At 52.8% G+C, this 23391-nt stretch overlaps 8 protein-coding genes across 8 annotated transcripts; 5 read left to right on the forward strand and 3 right to left on the reverse strand.

The window, feature by feature from the left end:
• Positions 1-2339, forward strand: RHO25_010090 (uncharacterized protein; the record flags this gene model as incomplete). The annotated part of the gene is made up of 2 exons (XM_023601604.2): positions 1-1890; positions 1971-2339. The coding sequence occupies 2 exons, from the start codon at positions 1-3 to the stop codon at positions 2337-2339; spliced, it is 2259 nt and encodes a 752-aa protein (XP_023453721.1).
• Positions 2340-4412: 2073 nt separating this feature from the next.
• RHO25_010091 (uncharacterized protein) lies at positions 4413-6064 on the forward strand (the record flags this gene model as incomplete). The annotated part of the gene is made up of 2 exons (XM_023601606.2): positions 4413-5388; positions 5439-6064. 2 exons carry the CDS (start codon positions 4413-4415, stop codon positions 6062-6064), a joined length of 1602 nt encoding a protein of 533 aa, XP_023453725.1.
• A 1247-nt stretch (positions 6065-7311) lies between these two features.
• RHO25_010092 (uncharacterized protein) lies at positions 7312-9155 on the forward strand (the record flags this gene model as incomplete). Its single annotated transcript, XM_023601607.1, has 4 exons — positions 7312-7357; positions 7487-7508; positions 7567-8644; positions 8694-9155. The coding sequence occupies 4 exons, from the start codon at positions 7312-7314 to the stop codon at positions 9153-9155; spliced, it is 1608 nt and encodes a 535-aa protein (XP_023453724.1).
• A 2349-nt stretch (positions 9156-11504) lies between these two features.
• Positions 11505-14663, reverse strand: RHO25_010093 (uncharacterized protein; the record flags this gene model as incomplete). The annotated part of the gene is made up of 1 exon (XM_023601610.2): positions 11505-14663. One exon carries the CDS (start codon positions 14661-14663, stop codon positions 11505-11507), a length of 3159 nt encoding a protein of 1052 aa, XP_023453232.2.
• Positions 14664-14939: 276 nt separating this feature from the next.
• Positions 14940-16229, forward strand: RHO25_010094 (uncharacterized protein; the record flags this gene model as incomplete). The annotated part of the gene is made up of 3 exons (XM_023601611.2): positions 14940-14973; positions 15025-15183; positions 15241-16229. The coding sequence occupies 3 exons, from the start codon at positions 14940-14942 to the stop codon at positions 16227-16229; spliced, it is 1182 nt and encodes a 393-aa protein (XP_023453836.1).
• A 926-nt stretch (positions 16230-17155) lies between these two features.
• Positions 17156-18511, reverse strand: CPA1 (Multifunctional pyrimidine synthesis protein CAD; the record flags this gene model as incomplete). Its single annotated transcript, XM_023601612.2, has 1 exon — positions 17156-18511. One exon carries the CDS (start codon positions 18509-18511, stop codon positions 17156-17158), a length of 1356 nt encoding a protein of 451 aa, XP_023453832.1.
• Positions 18512-19639: 1128 nt separating this feature from the next.
• On the forward strand, positions 19640-20581 carry RHO25_010096 (uncharacterized protein; the record flags this gene model as incomplete). The annotated part of the gene is made up of 1 exon (XM_065603249.1): positions 19640-20581. The coding sequence occupies one exon, from the start codon at positions 19640-19642 to the stop codon at positions 20579-20581; it is 942 nt and encodes a 313-aa protein (XP_065459321.1).
• A 219-nt stretch (positions 20582-20800) lies between these two features.
• Positions 20801-22572, reverse strand: RHO25_010097 (uncharacterized protein; the record flags this gene model as incomplete). Its single annotated transcript, XM_023601613.2, has 3 exons — positions 20801-21461; positions 21526-22190; positions 22249-22572. The coding sequence occupies 3 exons, from the start codon at positions 22570-22572 to the stop codon at positions 20801-20803; spliced, it is 1650 nt and encodes a 549-aa protein (XP_023453834.1).
• Between the last annotated feature and the right edge of the window lie 819 nt (positions 22573-23391).

Consider the following 23391-nt stretch of genomic DNA (forward strand, 5'->3'; position numbering starts at 1 on the left):
ATGCCGTACACTCCCCCGTCGCAGCAATCTCCTGCGTCGTCCAAGTCGAATTCCCCCGTCATCAGCAGGAGCTCGTCGTACCATCAAGATGATGCAAACATTCCTCGCTCGCCCGCCAGCACTCGACCGCAGCCGCCCCGATCAAACTCATCGACATCGTATCTGCACCGACACCGTCGATCGCCGTCGTGGGGCTCCAAAACATCGGCGGATGGCGCTCCGCCAACCCCGACAGACGCACCGGATGCCACTATTAGCGCTACCGACTTTGCACTTTCCAGCAGTCTGCGGCAGTCACCACCACCGGTTAACAACCTGCGGATTCCAACTGGCGCGGTGATGTCCCCGCCAGACTCGTCGGAAAACTCTGATGGAGACGAAAGTGGGAATAGTGATCGAGGCCGAGAGCTGGAACAGAATTGGGATCAGTTGCAACAGGCAGTGCGGCAGATTAACCTCCGTAGGGATGGTTCGCCCGACAAGGTCGGTAATCACCTCCAACAGCAGCACGCCGACTCTGCACCCACCTCAGAATCGGCCTCACCCACAGCATTGATGAGGCCAGCCTTGTCGGCCGAGGCTCGCAAAATCTCCCACTCCCGGTCGTCGACGGAGTCCAAGGTCATTCTCAAAACAACGTTCGCCGATTCTCCATCGCACACGTCTGACGAGAGCGATGAGGACGAAGGTTCTCTGTCAAAGCCGGCGCTAGTGCGGAAGAAGTCCGGCGAGCTGGTGAAGCCGGCGTTGCGGCCGTCATCCAGGCGGCGTTATTCGAGCATGCCTGGCACCCCGACATACCACAAGTCCGTCCACTTCAACGACAGCGACAACCAGACCAGACATTTTCTGCAAGTCGACAAGCCCATCGCCGTCAGTGCGGGCTCATCTCCTGTCGAAACCTACGACAGCGAGTCCGAATTTCCCTTCAACGATGATGACGGCAAGAAGCCTGAGCTCGAAATCAAGATCGCCAATTTCCCCGAGGATTCGTTTGAGCGCCGAGCCCAGCCCATCCGTGTTGAGAGGATCTTCCTGTCAGCAGACAAGACCACCCTAGTCGGAGTGTGTGCAGTCCAGAACATCTCTTTCCACAAACAAGTCGTCGCCCGCTTCACTCTTGACTACTGGAAGACCACCTCCGAAGTGGCTGCCGAATATAACAATGATATTCGCACACCATCCATGGATGGCTGTGACCGCTTCAACTTCCACATCAAGTTGTCAGACCAGGCAAACATCGACAACAAGACGTTGCTCTTGTGCGTCCGCTACAGTGTCGCCGGTCAGGAGTTCTGGGACAGCAACAACATGATGAATTATCAGATCGACTTCCACCGTGACCAGCCAAAGAAGGCTGCCAAGAAGGTCTCTATCAGGCATAACCAACTTGGTCAGCGACCACTCAATGCCATTCCCCGCAGTCGACACAATGCATCATCGGCCCGCGGTAGAAAAGACCGAGAGTCCGTCGACGATGACTTTGTCCCTGCGCACACCTCTGCGTACTCTTTTGGCTCTGCAGACGACCTGTTGTCTATGTCTACCGGGTCTATCAAACTCAAGCAGAAGCCGAAGCGTACCCCAATGTTCGCTACTAGTGCAGCTGCCCCAACCCAGCCCCAGCACGGCCTTGGTAGCAGATACGACTTCAGCTCATCCTTGTCCGCTGCACTCGGCACCGCACAGGACAAGCTGGGTCAGCGCAGTGGTCTGATGATGAATGGCAACGCTGGCCGTATCCCACCGAATGGAGGCTACTTTGGTCCACTGGATCGCACCGAGCCTGACAAGGCTCCTGCGCCGACAGAACGACCCGATGCTCTCACGACTGACCGGCCGGCCATGGGATCTGACCAGTACAAAGACCTAGTCCAGAAGTTCTGTTACGTAGGTTCTGCCCGCACCAGCCCCTCTATCACCAAGGTCTAGGAACCCAGTCACAATCACAGCGCTGACCACCTATCCAGTTCACACCTGGTCCGGCCAAAGGAGTAAGCTCTGCTGCTACGACTGCTCCGAAGTCTGCTCCTGTCAAGCAGGAGGCCAAACCTGCTGACACGGATGGTGCGAACGAATCGGACTCCTCCAGCAACTCAAGCTCATCTTCTGGCAGTAGTACTCCGACGAATGAGCAAGAGGTTAGCCAGCAACGAGTAGCGCAGTCTCCCGCTCTTGGTCCATTCATCTCTCGCTCACAATCTCCAGCAGCGCAGGTGACTGGCCAGGCATTGGGTTCTCGCTCTGCGTCACCGGTGGCCTTTGGATATCCTTACAACCATTCTCATCGCGATGGCTACCTGTCTGATACGCCCCGAGCCACCGCGATCCGTGGTTGAGAATTTGACTGATCGTCACTGCGGTGTTTCTGCCTTCTGTTTCTTCTCGACTTTGTCACTCGATATGGGAGCACGCAGCGACCTTGTCACGACGATCACGATTGCACGATATACGATCATCAGCGGAGATGTTCTCCGCATTACCGACTACTTCCAGCAACAGAACTGCGTGGCAGGACTTGGGAGATGCAGTGTTCACGCTACTACTGCTCTTGTCGGGGGAAGTTTGGGATTTTTGTTTCACTCTTGCACTTCTAGCGAGTACCGAATTTTTAATGTATGGCGTTCTGGCATAGACTTGCTTTTTAATCCTGAGAACCCGGTATGCGTGCCATTGAGTTGCTCATTTGGCATGCTGGCTCTCTAGGTGGGGAATGGGGAAACCGCATCGTAAAAAGTTGGGGTTTTGTTTTGGGAATCACTCTTCTCTTCTCTGCATGGACAAAAAACAAGAACTTTTTGTGGATGGATTATGAGAGAGGAAGGCATGGCTTGGGTTCTTCTATCTTGGGATGGTTTCTCATCATTCTGGGTTGTTCAGGCTCATGGTCGGGGTTTGTTTTGAACAGGAGCGATGGCGTTTTGATCATGGAAGGTCGGTTCTTACTTCTCCATTTGGGCTTGCTTGAGTCGCTGTGCGGCAAGTGTGCCCGGCATGTTCGTGTTCGTGTTCTGCAGATACAGGAATTTTCTCAATTCGATGATTGCTACTACAACTACCAATACATCATTCAACTTCCTCTCTCACATACACATGAATACGGACGCCATTTCCCTTTGTTCGATCTCAACAAATTCGTGTGTTGCAGCATGCGTTGTTCTTTACATGACGTACTTCCCGCCTGCTTACAGTGAAGTTTGAGAGGAGAAAATGATAAGGTGAAGTCCATGCACATGCCTGTCGACGTTTCAGACCCCTATATTATTACTTTTGCGCACGTCATTGTCTCAGTTGTTTATTTTCTGTTTTAGATGGATCTGATGAGATCGTGGAGCTAACTTGGAGTTAGTTTGAAGAAAGAAGGAAGGGGTCCTGTTACTGGGATCCTTGTTGAGGCTGAAAAAGATGAAGCGGACTACTTTGACCGGATGGTTGGTATGGCTATGGATCTAGTGACTAAGAGTTGTGGTACTAATAAGCAGTTCGTGGCTATTATGCGCTGTGGCGTGATGATGTCTCGGATTTTATATTAGTTATGCGTGTGTTTATGGTATGCAGTAGTTACTAGTTAGTTGGATCTGATGGAGAAGCGAGATCTTCCTACTGTATGCGTTGGTTAGTCGGCGCTAATCCAGAGCTACTGTTCGTCATCTCGTGACCGGAGTGGTGGGTTGTGTTTGGGAGGACAGAGTCTGCAGGTGCCGGACTGGACCTGGCGGGACGAAGTGCGAGGGTGGAGTTTGGTTATTGGCTGGTTGGCGAAAGAGCGGTATAGCGGTATAGGTGGATTTGCGGTGTGTTGTACTATAGGTTGGAAGTGTGGTCGCCTGACGCGGTTTGTTTTCTTTCGGGAGACGTGGAGGGCTTGCTGGCTGGCACCTCGTGTGCTGATGAACTTGAAGTTGGTTTGGGTTTGGGTTTGACTCTGGCTTGTATTTGGTCCTTTTTTCTGGAAGTCGCGGTAAGGAGACGCAGACGGAGCACAGTGACTTGAGTATGTATCACGGGAAAGCGACGTGGATTTGCTGCTGATGAAAATTGGTCGACATTTCCTCGGGGTGTTTGTCTTCTCAGCTCACAGCAGCAAGATGTCGAGAGCTCCGTTGCTACTTCAGCCGCCACTGCCGCTGCCGATGCCGGCTGAATTGAGCTTCTGAAATCAGGCTCCTGCTTCAACGCAACGACATCATCAATGTCAGGCAATGATACTCGGCCTATATCGGCTTTCGGCACACAGCAGGAGCAACATGTTGATGAAGCTGTTGGGGCGATCGTTTTCCACGGGAGTAGGTCTGCCATGGCATCTCATCTTCGGTCACACTTTCCAATTTTTGCAATCGTGATTTGCAGAGTTACAGCTTTCTGATCGCTCACCGTGAACACAAATAGAAAACCTGGACGCTGAAATTCGAATGATCATGTCGCAACAAAAACTACAAGAACAGGACGAGGTTCTGGCGAAGCCTTGGGATATCGTGATCGTGGGCACGGGAGCTGCGGCTTTGACTGCGGCTCTTTCTGCTGCTGAGCAAGAGCCAAAGCCCAGTATTCTGCTCGTGGAAAAAGCTCCTGAAGAATGGGCTGGCGGGAATGGATACTTCACTGCTGCGGCTTACCGCACGAGACACAATGGCCTCAAAGATATGTTGCCACTGGTGTCCAATGTTCCTGATGACTTGAAAGACAAGATTGATCTTCCTGCATACCCCGAAGAAGCTTTCCACGCGGATTTGCAAAGAGTCACGGATGGGAGGAGTAGTAAGGAGTTGGGAGATGTTGTTGTGAAAGAGAGTTTGGATGTTGTACGATGGCTGAAAGAAGTTGGTGGTGTGGATTGGTGGCTGTCGTTCAGGCGACAGGCGTATCAAGTTGAGGGCAGGTGGCAATTTTGGGGTGGACTGTGTCTGACTGTGAAGGATGGTGGGAAGGGACTGATTGCGAATTTGTTGCAGGCGGTGAGGAAGAAAGGGTGTGTGATATCGTTCGAGAGCGAGGCGAAGAAGATTGAAGTTGATGAAAATGGTGCGACAGTTGGGCTTCAAGTGGCCAAAGGTGGACAGAGGTATCAGGTGAGGACGAGGAATGTTATTCTGGCTGCTGGTGGGTTCGAAGCCAATCCGGAGCTGAGAAAGAAGTGGATGGGACCTGGTTGGGAGTTGGCGCACACTCGAGGCACGCCATACAATACTGGTGACATGTTACAAGCTGCGATCGATATTGGTGCTCGTAGAGTGGGCGACTTCAGTCCTACTGGTTGTCACAGTGTGGCTTGGGACGCAGATTCACCCAAGTCCGGAGGTGATCGAGAGAAGACGAATGAGTTTACCAAATCTGGCTACCCACTCGGTCTAATGCTCAATGCGGAGGGCAGTCGTTTCGTCGACGAAGGTATGCAACTCTGTCCATTTTGATGTTCGTTGTACTCACCTTGACTGCAGGAGTTGATCTACGCAATTATACATATGCCAAGTTTGGCAGAGCGATTCTGGAGCAGCCGCAAGGGATCGCTTTCCAGGTGTGGGACCGAGAAGGTCAGCAGTGGCTGAGAGCCGAAGAGTATCGCGACGAGATCGTGAGGAAGGTGACAGCGGACTCGATTACGGGCCTGGCTCGTAAATTGCATGATGAGGGCTTGCGAAAACCAGGCGAGTTTGTACAGACTATCAACGAGTACAACTCCGCCGTTGCAGCTTATCGAATAGAGCATCCAGATGCGAAGCTCAATCCTGCGATCAAAGATGGACTGTCAACGCAATCCGCAGCTGTTCGCCTTGGACTACCGAAGTCGAACTGGGCAGTACCTGTCAATCAACCGCCGTTCCTTGCCATCAAGGTCACATCTGGGATCACGTTCACCTTTGGTGGCCTGGCCATCAACCCGGAAAATGCAGCCGTACTGCGTGAAGACGGATCAGAAATTCGAGGGTTGCACTGCGTGGGAGAAATGGTGGGGGGCCTCTTCTACTCCAACTACCCAGGTGGCTCTGGTCTGACAGCCGGTGGCGTCTTTGGGAGACGTGCGGGCAGAGCTGCTGCTGCAAGCGTACAGAATACAACCTCTTAGGTGTAGATGCTGTGCGATCCGTGTAACGGCGCCACCGCGAGTGGCATGCTGTCTCTTGTGCGTGTGCTACAGTATCACAATCAGTTGTTTCTCAGCACTGTCCTGATCGGCCATGCTGTAGTCTGTGCTGCCGTTGTCAACGCTACGTGTGCTCAGTGTAATCCAACATTCTGATGTGATGCGAGTGAGATGCGGTCGAAGCGCATGCTTCACATGCTTGCCGGACACGAGGAGATCGTCCAGCATCCCATGCGGAGCTCATCCTTCACGACCCCAAGCTCCCGCCAATTGCGACGCAGAGATGACTTCATTGATCTCGACTGGAGCAGAACACGGTGCTCTGGTGGTTCTTGTATTCTGTGATTGTTGATACGGCTTTCCTCCACGCCAACAGGCGTTTCCTAAGCGAATCCATTGACAGTGGGCCTTCTGAGGATCAGCGAGACTATTGAGCACGTTCCATAACCGGTTTTGGAGCTGCATGAAGCCGCCTCCCGAGCGCTACGCTGGTCAACCTTGCGAGGCCGGGCGTGGCGAATTCAGTCGCGATCCTGGACGAGGGCCGCATCTGTGAGGCGTGCGGAAAATACAGACCAGGCGGAGGTGAAAAGGTGACGCTATTTCCCAGTCGCGGATGCGCCGTTAACAAGGGAGTGCGGTTGCGTAGGAGCGTTTCTCGTGCGCGTGGTCGAGTGGTACTCACTCGATCGATCCGAACCTGATTGGACAGAGGCGAGCGCTGGTGCATGTGAGGCGGAAATTGGTCAGGTCAATGCACGTCGTCCGCCCAGCCGCTCTGCATCTCCTTCGAGACCTCATCTGTGACCGTGACCCGAACACCACCACCTCACCTCGTCGGCCAGTGTCGTGGGCCGAGTGCCAGCAACATCCACCCAGCTCCACCGCCGTCTCACGCGCGTCGCCCCGCTACACCGCTCCTCCGCCGCCACCGCCGCCAAGGGCAATCGCGACCGAACCGCGCTCGCCCGCGTTTCCAGCCCGACCAGCAGCACAGCCGCCCTCGAGCACCTCCAGCTTGCTCTGACGACTCGGCCGCGCTGCGAGCACATACGATTGCCACAATACTTGCCACCGCTCTCGCTCGCTCGAACGCGCCGCCAGCATCTCACACCGACCTTGCGATCGCCGAGGACACCGTCCGGCCGTAGCGCGTCTCTCTCCGCTGGTTCCACTTTCCCGACCGCTCTTCCATCATACATGCACATTCAGTGACCGCGAGCACTGCGATGAGTCAACCGGGCACCCAGCCTGTCCCGGGAGGTGTAGGACAAGGTGCGTTCACTCCAGCCGACGTGGAGGTACAATGTCACATGCAAGTCATGTGAAAGTGGGCCCATCGCGTAGCGCGCAAAGCAGAAGGGAGCTTCGAAAGTCACGAGACTAACATTTGATTGCACATAGGGCCTGCAGAGGTGTCGCAAACGTACGTGTTAAGCCCGATGACGATGATCTCCGCTAGCGATTACTAAACAACGATACAGCGCACAGAATGTCGATGCGACGAAGGCAGGTGAGAACGGAGCTGGAGCCAGCGTCCCAGCATCCTCTTCTCTAGAACCAAATCAGCAGAACGTATCCGCCGCCGATCGATCAGAAAGCATTGGGCCACGCTCGAAGCGAAGCTTTGGCCGAAGGAAACGAGACCCTAGTACTGGAAGTAGACGTCGGGGGCGACGAGGCGAGCCTGCAAATGAGAAGTCCACGCGATCTGCGCCTGGCGCCTCCGCCAGTCGGACGAACTTAGGAGACGAAAACAAACCGAAGAAGAAGTCGGGCCTGTTTGCGATACTATGCTGCAGTGCTTCTGACAAGTCTCCTGGCGGTGACGGTCAGGATGCCGCAGAGCCTGCCAAGCCGGTGACTAAACCCCTGCAAGGAAGAACGCAACAACAACCGCAAGCTGTCACGCAAGCTGGCAGCAGCAACGCCAACACGAGCGCGGACGAGTCGAAGGAAGTCATCGATGAGAAGGCTGCCCAGCAACACCCACAAGCCAATGGGTCCAAGGGCGAACCAAGGACGTCTACGTCTGGATCTGCTCTTGATGAGAAGACTGCTGCAATTCAATCCACCTTTCCCAGAAACTCTATCGATGCTGCAGCCTCCGGATCAGCATCGCCAGCCGTTGTCCCTCCTATCGTAACAGGCGGTGCAGCTAGTTTGGCACCTGGTCCGTCGGTGCAAGTGCAAGCACCCACACCAACCGTTCCACAGCAGGAAGATGAGCCCATTTTTGACCGGACTGCTGAGCAGCAGCAGCGTGATGAAGATATCGAGATGAAAGACTCCAACGTCTTGACTGAGAAAGAGGCACAAAAGGAAATCGAGGAGATGCAACATGCTCATCAAGAAGAGACATCGACGGCGCAGCCAACGACTGGGTTGCCGCCCCCGCCCGGTCCTCCTCCAGGAACTAACGAGAAAAGTAACGAGACCTCCATGGTCTCCACGCCTGAGGGCACTTCAAAATGGCTTCTTCCTCCAACGCGACCTGAGCACAAGGGTCGAAAGTGTCTTGTTCTCGATCTGGATGAAACGCTTGTACACAGCAGTTTCAAGGTACGTGGATGCAAATATCAGCTCTCCGACATTGGCTAACATTCTATAGATTCTTCATCAAGCAGACTTCACGATTCCTGTTGAAATCGAAGGGCAATATCACAACGTATACGTCATAAAACGGCCTGGCGTTGATGCTTTCCTCAAACGGGTCGGAGAGATCTATGAAGTCGTGGTCTTCACTGCTTCTGTGTCCAAATACGGAGACCCACTCCTCGACCAGCTCGACATCCACAATGTCGTGCATCACAGGCTGTTCCGAGAAAGCTGCTACAATCATCAAGGAAACTATGTCAAGGACCTGAGTCAAGTGGGACGAGACCTGAAGGAAACCATCATTATTGACAACTCGCCGACCAGCTACATTTTCCATCCGCAACATGCAGTTCCGATCAGCAGCTGGTTCAGCGACGCGCACGATAATGAGCTCTTGGATCTGATTCCAGTATTAGAAGACCTTGCTGGCGATCAGGTCGCCGATGTCAGCCTGGTGCTCGACGTCGCTTTGTGATTAACGCTACGACACGAATACTCATGGACTTTGACTTGCAGTCGAGTCTTGTACGATGGACACTGGTGGCTCTCTTTGCCTGCGTGGAACGGCCGGCTCAAGATACCCTTTGATTTCGATACACGACGCGGCAGAGAATGCTTATCTAGATAATGTGTTACCAGATCACCTCAGCGAGCTCGGCGAAAACCAGGTCGGCAACAGATACAGACCGCACTTTCTTGACAGGATCACGCGACATACTACAATGTACAGCAGCAGCATAGTCAGATCATGCTCGCCGACAGTTTTGGTTCGGCCTGGGCTCATATCTGCGAATGACACGACATCATACCCCCACAAGAGAACTCTATACTGTTTTGACATGGTAGTCTCCAAAGCCAGGTGACGAAAAATTGGGCGTCTGGCGTTCTTGACTTGCGGATCACGACCGCTTTCAGCACATCAACTTACTGCGTTCCGGCGATGCATTACAGGCACATCTGCATTTACAAAATTTACACTGCGTCCCCTTCGGTGTTGCTTTTCCTTTGTTTTACAACACACCTCAATCGACCAAAAGCCAAGGCGTGTGAAAGAATACAATTACCCTTTCGCACGAACGCATACCTGGAGGGAACGATGTCGAGAGTTATTGTGTTCTGGAGGGAGAGCAAGCGTGGTGGAATGCGATACCCATGGGGCAGCCACCACTTTTCTTGGTGGTGTCTCTTGTTTGGAAAGTTTCTTGGAAAATCGGGGGTTTCGCGCGATGAGCAAGAAATCATATGGATGTTATTGGTGTATCATCCAGCAGCAGCAGTGAACCAGTACCAGAAGCAGCCAGAGAGCGGAGCGGGATTGCATTGCAATTGATTCGATCGATGGGGAAAACAACACAAGCAGAAAAAGCGGCGCATATGAGGCACTTCTGCCCTGGCGAAGAAAGGGCGAACACGATGCGTGCGGGCTGGCTGGCTTTTTTGGTTGTTGGTTTCTTCAATCTTCTCTTTTTCTTTTTTTTCTTCTTTCTGAGGTGCATATAGAATACAACTTCTTTGTATTTACGGAAAGAGAAAACAGATTTTGATACTATACTTGCCTACTCTCGGGTGAGCTACGTGAATACTGTCTGGTGCCATGATAAACAGAGACCGCAAAGCTTATTCGCTCAAGTTACTTGGGAGGGCACAGGAAACAAAGACTCAGGACGCTAATCAGTCAAAGCTAATATCTTTCGATTCACCGAAGGTATCCTCAGACTATAGAAACCAGCATTCATATCAACTCCAATTCCTGCTCATCTCCATCGTATACCCTCTCAACAGCATGTCACACTTGTCCTTGTATCTTCACACGCTCCGCCATTCCATGCATCACTCCGAACATACTCATACAACGACCGCACCCATCCTAAGCCTACATCAGAACTCGAAATTGACTCAGCTGTCATCAATGACTTTCTCCATCGCTTCTGGCCTCACAGCAGGGCAGCATAAAGCGCATGATGGACAGAGCCCTTGCCCATCGATCGAATACATCTGACCCCATTCTCAAACCTGCCTCTGCTCACAACTCTTCACCTCGTCGACCCAGGCGATGCAGTCTTCGGAGGCGTTGGGTAAGAATGCCGTCCATTCAAAGAACTCGGCGTCGTCACAGAACTCTCTCTCCTCCATTCACAATGCGGACAACCAATTCCAGCTTCCCTCCGAATGGCTTGGTAGTCTTCGCAGAATATGACTCGGGTCTGATCGCCTGTGATGTTCTTGGGACACATGTGCGCATGCATTGGGATGTGTTCTTCGCAGTGGGGGTAATGGGTGTATTCGTGGTAACACATGATGTACCTTTGGTGCTGGCGACCAGGGTTCGTCGGCGTCGGGTCCGATGGTGGTAGGTTTTGGACAGCTGAAGCTCGAAGAAACGTGAGATGGGCGGGAGTTCGCACGAAGATCTTGTGTAAGTCTCTCTTGCGACCGATCGTGAAGCAATGACCCGTCGCTTGGTGGTGATGAGTAGATATTTGTGCGAGTCGGTGGCGGAGTTTGAGGTCGAGTTTTTGGGAAGCGGTATTTCGATGCAACGATGTGGGAGATCAGTTCACCGCAAAGCGTGGCCTGCTACTTGTATTTGGATGTTTGGATGTTTGGCCATTTTGAAGTTTCGATCCTATTGCTGTTTGTGCATAATCGCCGCGTTGGGCGACATGGGTACGACAAACAGTGCTGACCGCGGCGCAAACGCATCGCATCCTGCTTTTCGAACTTATCGCACCTCGGCATCTCTGATCAGTCGCTAGAAGCCACTGCTTATGCTGGTCAGATTGCTTGCTGATTATCAATATCTTCAATGTTGGTTCGCTTGGACCTAGCCCGCTACTTGCACGAACGTCGAATTGATGGTATCATCCTGCGGCGGCGTCGGTGGGCTCACTTTACCACCCCTGAGCATCACAAGCCAAACAGCGTCGGCATTCTCAGCTTCCAGAGCGGCTCGGGTCTCGTCATCATCCAACACAGGCGCCAACATTTCAACAGCATGGTCGAACATTTCTGGGGCCAAGGAAATGTGTTTGACGATGGAGGTAATGGCACCCAACAACGATGTCCAAAGCAACCTTGTCGAAGTATCGCTGTAGTCTGCTGGCGTTGCTTTGATCCGCATTAAGGCAAGGCTGAGAGCGGTGTTGCTGGGCACCATGGCAGTAGTATGTTGATCTTTTACCTTCCCTGTGCCGTGGCTCCGAGGCTGCACGCTCTGCACGATATTCGCAGCGGTCTTGTTATACATCTCTTGTAGCTCAGGCCAAAGTTGCTGGACTCGAGTGCGCATGAAACCTCCGGCATGCTCGCACAGCATAGCAATAAGGTCCAAAGTAGTGGCCACTACGTATGGCTCGGTATCGTCGAGCCTCGATACAACTTCCGGCCATAGCGTGTTGATGAGCGGCAAGAACGAATTCTCATGGCGTGATATCGCTGGCGTCGTAGTTTTGATCAGATTGAGTAAAGAAGACCTCAGAGACGCAGATGCTGAGGGCAAGAAGTGCTGTGTCAATTCCGAGATGCGAAGTAGCAGGCCGTATGTTTTCGGGGCCGGTGGAGGAGGGTCCGGAATATCAACTCCTCGCTGGTCGTCCTCTGCTGAACCCGTTTCCTCTGTCTCATTCTCATCGATCGACTTCCATGGACGTTTCGGATGCGGCTCGGTTTCCTTTATCTCAGCTGCAGTGATGTGCTCCTCTTCTGCCACCTTTTCATGTAAAAAAGCGGCTAAGCCATCTATTGTCACCGGCTGCCATCGATCCTCGTAGTACTTTGCGAGGTCTTGTTTGGTGCCATCTGTAATGGCAAGCTGGGGCATTTTGGCTCCCTCCTCAGCAACCACACTCAGTACTCTGAAAATGAGTTCGACCAGAAGTGGATAGCCGTGATAGTCTTGCAGAGCAGCAAATAGACTGTCAACCGTATCCTCAAGGTACGGCAACAAGCTTGGTCCAGCAAGCCGCACCATCATGAGCAACACTTGTGGTGCCTGAGGGCTCACGTCGAAAGCATTGAGCCTCAATGACACGGCGTTGGTGAGATAGTCGACATTCTCTACAATCAAGTTCTCCACAGATTCGTAGCCACAAGACGAGGCGAAGATGTTCAGCGTGGTCATACTGTCCTGCTGCAGCAACGCGTCGGGCGTAGCCAGGCTATGCAGGACGGGATAAAGGGCATCAATGAGCTCATGTCGAAAGTCTTGACCCGATATACGACTGAACAGTGCCAGAGAGCGAAGAGCTAGCGCTTGCAGACGAGGATCTGCTACATCTTCAGAGTTGTCCGTTAAGATGTCGAGTGAGAAGGCGTAGAGATCCTCCAGTTTCTCAGAAGCGATTGAATGCGTTCCATTATCGATGACAAGGAATTCATCTGCGCCAGTGCCTTCTTCTAGCGCTCTTTGTGTGGTGTTGAACAGGAGCCAGAATGTGGCGATTTGCGTCTCTCCGAGGCTTTGACGCATGGTTCTGGAAAGTTCGCCGCTGACTATCTTGTATGAGTGTCGACTGATAGAGTTCGCCAACTTCTCAATTGTTTGCAGCACCTCGTCCTGAGCGCGATACTTCACCAGCGGCGTGTGAAACTCGGTGCTGCTCTTCCTGTCATGTACATCAAGCTCCATAGACTGCACTGGCGGCCGAATATCTGCTTCTTTCTGCGCTAGACGAGGAGGCTGAAGGGTGATCGCTACGCTATCCCTCAAGATGTCTACCAGCATTTTGTCAACCACAGTCGTATCTGTGCCACTGCTTACCAGGATATCGTAAGCTGTGCTGATCTGCCCTATGCGCTCCACTTTCACTGCTTCATCTGCTGCCTGCATCTTCGTGGGCAACGACGATATCCAATCGTGTAGAGTGACCTGTAAGAGTGCTGCAACAGAGGCATCTTGGCTGACCAGTAGTCCAACTTGACTCGTGATGATGCTATCGCTCTGCTCGGAACACAGGATCAGGAGAGTTTCCAAACAAATCGGGGCTGAGTCTTCCAGAGTTCTGCGGCAGTGCATCACAGTGAGGCAGAACTGCGCGAGGGATATTTTCACATCGTCCCGTTCTGTCTCACGGACCTTGAGTATATTCGTGATCGCTGGCTTCAGCTGAGAAGCCGCTGTTTCGAGCCACTTCCGGTCAACAACTCTCGAAAGTCGGGCGCGATCCGAAGCATGTTGGTCTTCTGTGAGGCCGGCGGTAATCTCGTCACCCAGAGTGGCTCTGAAAAGGTGGGTGAGGCTTTCGAGTGCGCGGACCAGAACTTCGTGATTGCGCCGCTGGGCAGTCTTTGGTGTGAGCAGTTTCGTCAATTTCGATACGATGCCTGGCAGGAACCCTGCTTGTATGTCAATAGTCGCCACGCGTGTCACCAATGCTTGTAGTGCACGGCTGGCGGCGATTTGAGTCTCTATCGATCGTGCTCCAAGAACATTGTCAAGGATCGTGCTGATTGTCTGTCCCAACTGGGGCACATTTGACTCTGCTGTCATCGCATCTCGTAGCTCTGAGGATCCGCTCGCAGACTCGAACACATGTCGTAAGCAATCGAGAGCATTTGTACGCAATTCATGAGTCGTCTGTGCTGAAGAAAGTCCGTTTGGATTCTCTTCAGCCATGAGAGTACACAAGATGACGACTTGAGCAGCAAGCTGTGGTTGTATCTGCGACCGCCAGCCATGTTCAAGAATGATGGCGAGGCACTGCAAGGTCAACTCGAGCGCGCGAATTGGCACTCGCTGGCTGACCTTGAGCACCTGCGAGAGCGGAAAGAAGACATAATCGGCCAGCTTGGAATCGAGTGATGCTGGCCGCGATGCCACTGACTGCAAAGTCTTCTGGACGTCTTCAAGTTTCGCGATCAACTGGCTGGCATCACCGCGAGCCGCACTGAGCGTCAGAGCGACCTGACTTAAGGCTACGCATGGTGGCTTTAAGCGTTGGAAGACCTCGTTTCTTCGATCCATCGTTGTGCCGAAGAGAGGCATGTCTTCTGGATCATCGCATATTGAGATGTATCCGGTGATTTCTGCAAGTGCGTTTTCGAAGTCCAAAGGGTGGAGGAGGACTTTGCCAGAAAGACGATGAAGTCGTCCTCGAGAGACCCGAAAGCTGCGTTCACGTGCAAGACCCACTCTCGGCGCCGCTTGTCGCGTGCTGCGTCGCCCTCATTCAATACATCGTCACTCGAGCGACACGCGCAAATGTGCGCAATGAGCCACTCATTACCTTTCTTTCGCTCTGATCACTAGACCTCGTAGACGATGGCGGCGACGAACGGTGTCGTCGGCCGCAAGGGTGCGTCGCTCGCTAGATTGTGCCGCCCACACCTCTGACATTCCACTCCAGCGCCTGCCGCGAAACCCAGCAAGAGCGATAGTGCCATATCGCTAGACGATCTTTTCGAGGACATTGAGAACGACACCGCTGTCAAAGTCCTTCCCGAGGTAAAAGAGAAGCTGCCCAAGGTCAAGAACCCTGGCGCCTGGGCAACAGAGGTCAACGCAGGTACGGCTTGCACGACTAGGCAGATGCTCTCGTGCGAAGGCTGACACCACCTGCTAGGTCCGAGACCCAAAGATACACCAAAAACGGGCAGTGTCAACAAAGTCCCGTCCACAATCGCCAAAGCCTTCCAGAATGGCAAACCCATGGCCGACAAGCCCGAGCTGTTACGATGCACCCACTGCAAACGACCGGTCGCCAAGCACGTCATAGTAAAACATGTAGAAGGCTGCCTAAACAAGAAGCAAGAGAAGCAGCGCAAGAAGAAGGAAGCCAAGGATGCAAGAGACGCAGCAGCACGAAAAGAAAGAGCGGGCAGCAGCGATGAGGAAGAGGACGGATCCAAGAAGACAGCCAGCAAGACAGGCGGCATGACAGCAAGCAAGAAACGCAAAGCAGCCGACGAAGGCGAAGACGGCGGTCCCAACAAAAAGAAGAAAAAGAAAGACGAGCCCAAAAGCAAAGCTGCTCGACCCAAAGCCCCCGTGGACGTGGAGAAGCAATGCGGCGTGGAACTCCCACAAGGAGGACAATGCGCTCGTAGTCTGACATGCAAAAGCCACAGCATGGGAGCCAAACGAGCCGTGCCCGGAAGAAGTGCACCATACGATAAATTGCTCATGGAATACCAACGCAAGAATGCAGCAAAACAGCAAAAAGCTCAGTTCGACGCCAACGCACCTAATCCGGACGACTACGATTTGCCAACCGGACCCGTCGATAGCGAAGAAGAGCGCGAAGCCGTCATGTCGAGTATTGCGAGGTCTTGGGGAGGACAACCGCTTTATCAGCCAGTGCCAGTGCCTCTACGGCAGAAATACGAATATAACAGGATGAAAGGCATGTTGCCTTCGGCGTTCGCGGGGAATCGATCGGGGATGTTCGGCAGCTCGAATACAGCCGGAGGCTTCTTCGGTTCAATACCTCAAGGGCCCGTCGTCGATGCAGACGGCATGGTGCACGCGAGGAAAGGGTGTGTGGTGCCTGGTGCAAGGTCCATGATCGCGCCTGCGGCGAGTCGGAAGCAGAGTGCTGTGGGCACTGCTTAACAGCCTCGTCGTTTGTGTTCTTTTGAAGTTTGGCGCCTTTTGGAGTTCTTTTGGGGTTTTTGATTATGGATGATACCCATGAATGTGATTTTGTTTTTGGTTTCCTGGTCAAGCAGATATCACGACAGCAAAGCAGGCAAGCGGGAAGTGGAGAAGTCATGACCATCACAATTCGTATACATTCGTAGAAATAAGACAAGAAGCGAAAACATACGCTCACTGCTACATGTTCGGAATTGAACTTCATTATTCTCCGCCCGTACTCCCACTTCCAGCACGCACGTGTCACACGTACAGTACGAACCTGAGTACAGCATCGAAACAAGCAAGAAGGCCCGTCACGAACTTCCTCAATAACCTGCATGTGAAACAAAATCCTGGCCAACTCTAGTGACTCGAGCCTCTCATTCTTCTGAAAAGCATTGGATCGGTATTGACGGACGCTACGTGATGTCTAGCCAAGAAGACGCTATGTTGCCGTGATATCCTGTTTTGTGACGCGGCAGGGCTGGTCATGCTTCCATCAGGCTTTCAGCTTGCGAAAGCCTGGAATGGCCTTTTGGGAAAAGCCACTTCGTTCATCACTCCATGCCACATACAAGGTAAGTTCCGATACATGTAGTTTGTGCATGTAGCTTTTACAGAGCATAGTCGTACAGTATCAGCGACTCATCATATGGTTGAATGTCCAGCAATATTTCTCTTCTAACCTGTCTTAGATATATGTGGGACAGATGACGAGGCTCGAGAAGTAATGGCATCAAATTTGTGAATTTCGTGATATCTCAACAAGTAGCTCAGACGCAGGTAAGGAAGCATCATTGACAAGTGACAAAAACTCCAGCTTGGAAAATTTCAAGCACAATCCCTCATAGCAAAAACGCTTCAGCAAACAGACTTAGACCAACCAGAGCGAAAGTGGCAGTCTAAGCGTCTGGTGACACGCCAACACGCTCCTTGGCAAGCAGATCAACCAAGAGTGGGCTGGGCCTGTTGTCCTTGCCACCCTTCAGAGCATCATTCTGAGCCTTGTATTGCTGAACGCTGTTGAGGTAGGCATCGAACAGGTAGCTGCTGTCAAGTGGACCACCCTTGGCCTCAGGGTGGAACTGCGTGCTGAAGATTGGACGAGTCTTGTGGATCATGCCCTCGTTGGAGCCATCGTTGAGGTTGGTGAAGTACTCCTTGAAGTCCGATGGTAGGGAACCAGCATCGACAGCGTATCCGTGGTTCTGAGAAGTGATGTGGCACTTGCCGGTCATCAAGTCCAAAGCTGGGATGTTGTGGGCACGGTTGCCGTACTTCATCTTCACGGTGCGGGCGCCGGATGCGATGGCCAGAAGCTGGTGGCCGAGACAGATGCCCATGATGGGAATGTTGCTGTTGTCCATGAGCTTCTTGAGGTTGTCGCTGGTCTTGCGGCAGTGGGTTGGGTCACCAGGGCCGTTGGAGATGAAGACTCCGTCGAAGTGGTGCGCAGTCTTGTGAATTGGATAGTCCCATGGCAAGCAGGTCACGCTAGCTCCGCGTCCCACAATGGAGCGGATGATGTTCTCCTTGACACCACAGTCGATCAGAGCGACGTGAGCATTGCCGTTTGGCGATGGCACGTGGAAAGGTGCCTTGGTGGAGACCTTGGCTACCAAGTTGATGGCAGATGGGTCGTTGAACGCCTCGTCCTCGTCTGCGTCGTACTCTTCGCCGACGGAGATTTTTCCTAGCGAAGAACCTTGCTCTCGCAAGTATGTGACGATAGCGCGAGTATCAACGCCAGAGATGGCAGGAACGCCCTCACGAGCGCACCACTCGGACAGACTCTCGACAGCAGTCCAGTGGGAGTACTTGAGAGCAGCATCAGCAACAACGATACCGCAGGCCTGGATGTTGGGGCTCTCAAAGTACTTGAGCAGTCCGTATTCGTCACGGACGTCGGATGGCACACCGTAATTGCCGATGAGTGGTTGAGTGAAGACCAAGATCTGTCCACGGTATGAAGGATCGGTCATTGACTCAGGGTAGCCTACGAGCGATGTGGTGAAGACTGCTTCTCCACTGATGTTGGCCTTTGCACCGAAGCTCTTTCCGTGGAAGATGGGACCATCGCGGATGGTGAAGGTGGCTCGATCGAAGGATGGCTTGGTCGATCGCTTGAAGGCATTTGGAGCAGAGCCAATGCGGGTTTCTGGTGCCACAGTGGCATTGTTCCTGATGAAGGCCTTGGTGATGCCAGTCTTGGGCAGACCAGCAGGCTTCAAAGTTCGGGCAAGGATGGCAGAGGCCATGGTTGAGGTTGGGTGTAGCGGGCGGTGGGGTGAGGTTTCTTAACCACTGAAGGCCTTCCACAAGTGGTCACTGATGTAGTCTGCCATGTCTGATCAGCATCTGCGTCGCTCGTCCTTTTTCCATAGCTCGGTGATTTTTGCGTGATGGTGATGGTGGTCTTATCGGGCGACGGGCGGTGTCGGATGCGTCATACCTTGCGAGGTGAAGAGTGTGGGAGCGAACACCATGAACGCGACCAGCTCAAGAGACGGAGGGGTTGGTGTCTAGGAGGAAGTTGGGTTGATGTCGGCAGCGAGGTAGCAGTTGAGCATGAGATGGTCAGCAGCGATGGGATTGGGTGTTGGTGGTCGGAGGGTGAGAGATCGGGCGCGGGAAGTTCGAAGTTTTCAAGCTTATCTGTCCACCCGGCCCTTCGGCGCTCAAAAGAGTCACAGACCAATGGCGCGGAGGCAATGGCAACGCCGCTGATAGGACGTGTGTTTGCCGGTCGTCGATTCTGGAGAGCAAGTCGGTGTGCAGCAGAGGGAGGCTGCTATCGCGACAATAACCCGTCGCCCGCCCACAAGTGACTAATAATTGCTGCTGCCACGCTCTTTGTCCGCGCCGTCTGCCACTTTCCGCTGCCACCTCCGCCCTCGGCCATTGAGCCCTTGCTTTGACCTGCACACCCCGCTCTCAGCACGACAGGACAGGGCAGCGAACAGAATATGCCATATCCCGTGACGAGCACGAGCACAACCATGCTGCCTTCATGCCAGATGAAGTCTCAATCACGCCGTCTACGACTCAAGCCAACGACTCGCCGGCACTGTGAACCTTGTTCGCATGCCGCTGTCAAAACCCCCTTCCACAGCGAGAGGATGCTCTAGCTTCAAGAATACGTGACCCGTCTCGCTGTCGACGAGGATTGCTATGTCAAAGTCTCCTGCCACTAGACATGTCAGGCCATGAGATGTGAGACAGAAGGCGCTCTAGTTAGTGATGCAGCGACAGTGACAGCTTGGTCATGCACAACATAGCACATCCGTCAAACTTCGCCCTCGACTCAGCATACCTGCGCCTGTACTTTCTCTTCACAATGCCGCCTCCTCTCGAAATTTTCACTCTGTTTCCTCCTATTGACAATCATGCAGAACGGCATCGTACATTCGAATATCTCGCTTCCAAGCAGCAAGAACATGGGTGCCCTCAAGCAAGTCTTCCGAAAAATCCCAAGCAAATATCTCCAAGCCCTCGAAGAAGCCAAACCCGGCGACGGCGTAGGCTACCCCAACGAGTACAACGGCGAACGAATCCGCATCAACAACGCCTTCTTAAAACAATGCATCCTCTTACGCCCGCACTCTCGAGCATTCCGCCTCAACCACAACATCGTCATCAAAACAGGCTCCAAAGCCCGCCTCCTCGAAGCAGAAACCATGAAACTCCTCGCCTCCCAAACCTCCATCCCCGTCCCCCGCGTCTACGACTCCTACATCCAACCCGACGGCTGCGGCGTCCTCATAATGGAACACATCGAAGGCCAAACCCTCTCCCAAGCCTGGCCGCACTACGACCAAGCCCAAAAGCAATCCATCACCGCCCAACTGAAACACTACCTCGATGAACTCCGCTCAATCACCAGCACCACAATCAGCGGCAGCATCGACAAAACCGAACCCTGCCTCGACGAATTCTTCGCTCACGACGACTTACAATATGGTCCTTACAACGACCCCAGCGCTTTCATCGAAGGTCTCGTGCACACTCTACGTCAACGCGGAGATAATTCTTGGACACAAATGGTCGCTCGGTTATTACGTTCTATGCGAAGTGAGAAGATCGTGCTGACGCATAATAATCTCACACCGAGTAATATTATTGTTCGAGATGGGATGGTGGTCGGGATTTTGGATTGGGAAATGTGTGGATTCTATCCGGACTATTGGGAATTTGTGAAGGCGTATTTGTTTGCGGATTGGAATGGGATGTGGGTGAAAGAGAAGTTGCCGGATAGGATTTTGACGCCGAGGTTGGCCGAGTTGAGTTATTTGATGCATGCGAGGAGTGTGGTTTGGCCGGGGTTGTGAGGCGAGGGGAAGATGTAGAAGTGCAATATTTGGATCAAAATGGTTTATTGTCATCAGAATTCTTTCACGATTGTGTATCATTAGGACTGGTATCTTGTTCGCTACGATGTTCGAGAAAATTTTGTCCAAACCACGTTCAATCATGAGATTATGACGATACTCGTCTCGAACATCTCGTACTTCTTTGTAGCCTCTACAACACAGAACAACAGAACAGTCCTACAACCTCGCCCCCTCCCTCCTCTTCCCCTCCTTAAACTCCTCCTTCGCCTGCTCCCTCAACAACCTCTTCAAAATCTTCCCACTCGCATTCTTCGGAATCGTATCCACAAATTTCACCCCACCCTCCAACTGCTTATAATACACCAACTTCTCCTTCACAAACGCCTTAACCTCTTCCTCCGTCGGCGCCCCATCTTTCGTCCTCCTCGTAATATACGCCCTCGGCAACTCATCCCCCTCTCTCACAGGATCCGGAACCCCAATCACAGCCGCATCAACAATTTCCGGATGCGACAATAACACACCTTCCAATTCTGGAGGAGCGACTTGGAAACCTCGAACTTTGATGAGTTCTTTTTTGCGGTCGACGATGTAGTAGTTTCCGGATTTGCTGTCGATGTAAGCTATGTCGCCTGTGTGGAAGAAATTGTCGGAGTCCCAGTCACGGGCGTTGGCTTCGGGGTTTTCGAAGTAGCCTTTTATTACTGTGGGACCGCGGACGCAGAGTTCGCCGCGGATGTCGTAGGCTGTGATGTCGTTGCCGGAGTCGTCGACGAGTTTGGTGTCGAGGTTTGGGAGGGGTTTGCCGACGCTTCCTGTTGAGTCGTTGGCTGGGTAGGGGGTTCGGGTTGCGATGCAGGAGGTTTCTGTCATGCCCCTGTGGTTTGAGAGATTAGTGGGTGTTTTTGAGAGCACTTGTAGATGAGCTTTTTTTGTCTTACCAGACTTGCGAACAAGGTGCACCCGGAGCCATAAGGGCTTGAAGTCGGGCTTGAGGGCCCTTGTCTAGAGGTGCTGCTCCGCATTGTGCTACTTTGCATGACTTGAGACTGTATTGCTTCGCCATCGGACTGTTGATTACTTGGACTGCGATAGGAGGAACGACTCCCATGTCGGTGATCTTATAGTGCTCGTGTGCCCAGAACCACGTCTTGAGATCGAATCGTGGAACAACATAGGCCGCATCGCCATTTCTGAGAGGCGTACAGAATGCGCTAGGAGCTGTCGCTGCGTGGAACATGGGCAAGGGCAGAAAGCGTCGAACTTCATACGGCTTCGGATTCGTCTCGTACACCAGCATGTGCTGTGCGGTGAGGTTGAGGTGTGATAGTTCAGCGGCTTTGGGAAGACCAGTTGTGCCGGAAGAGTATAGTCTCGCTGCTCCTGTTCGGTATGCTGTCTCGTAGTCGTTGAATCGTACCCAGTCTGTTTCGCCATGCTTGAACAAGTCGGCCCATTGCAGAAAGCCCTCTGGCGCCTTCTCGCCTGTAGGGTTGTATATGATGATATTCTTCTTATCGATCCCGTTGGCTGCTGCGGCTTTGAGGATGTTGGGTAGGAATGCAGGTTGTGTGAGAATGTACTTCGCTTTGGCGATCTTCGTTGTCTGTCGCAACCGCTGTCAGCCAAGATCACGACGTAATCGAGCAAAGAGCAGAACATACATGTGTCAACTCATGCTCCGTATATGCCGGGTTGGTACCAGCATAGACTCCTCCCGCAGCAATGACTCCAAGAAAGAAGATCGGGTATGTGATGTCGTTCAGCGAGTGTATCGAGACACAATCGCCTTTCTGGACGCCAATGGCCTTGAACCCCGCAGCAAGCTGTCTCACCATCTTCTTCGCCTGCCGCGCAGAAATCGACCTCTTATCATCCAGCCCATCAATGTAAATCGGCTTGTCCCAATCATACTTGACATGGTCGAAAGTCCAGGACAAAATGTCCTCGTGAGACAGCGGGAAATGTTCTTTCGCCAGGAACGGCATCGTGTCGGTATTCGTCTAAATGTATCAGCAGGAAAGAAGATCGTGAGACGCGCAGAAGGAAAAAGTATGCCCGAGAGTACTTAATTCCTTCTATACGAGTAGCAGGTACTCGCAGTTCTGGAGCTGCGCGGTAAGCTATCTCAGCCGGCTAGCGCTCTGCAGATCACTGTCACCGAGGCTGACCAAGGACGACTCGACCAATCTTAGTCAAGCATCGGCAGCCATCGCAGGAGTTGAAGTTGCGGAGGAGCTCGTCGGCTGTGGCTGGCCCTTGCACTTTGCTTGCCCCAGAAACAATCTGCCGCAAATACCGTGCGTATGCAGGGTATGTGCGCCATAATGGAGTGAGGGCAAGCATCGAAATCGAGGCTGGAAAAGGTTTCGCGTCGCGTGGTCAACCCTGGTCAAGAGCTGGCTTTGTCACGAAGTATGGACAACGTGTGTTGAAGCCCATGATGGATCACATATCATTGTCATTCCGATTTCTTGGTAGGTGACGAGAAGGGAATGTGGTGTTTCGCAGGAGCAGATGTGGGTCTGGGGCTGAGCGTGGCCACCGCAGCGGCTTATGCTTCGCCGGGGCACAATTGAATCTGCCCTCACTTGCATCCTCCTCCACGATGTTCAACAAATCCAATTCCGAAGTGACCTAATCCAACCAGGTCTGCAGGCAGAACAAGCATCAATGCCACGTCCTCGAAAGCTTCGTGCCATGCTCCTACCGCTGGAGCAACCGGATGCTTTCGGAACACAACATAATCGCGAACCTGTGCGTAATCACAAAGCTGATCACAAAGTAACGACGTCGACAAGAGTAAG

Source organism: Cercospora beticola, chromosome 6 (genome assembly GCF_033473495.1).
Source record: "Cercospora beticola chromosome 6, complete sequence".
NCBI classification, from domain to species: domain Eukaryota; kingdom Fungi; phylum Ascomycota; class Dothideomycetes; order Mycosphaerellales; family Mycosphaerellaceae; genus Cercospora; species Cercospora beticola.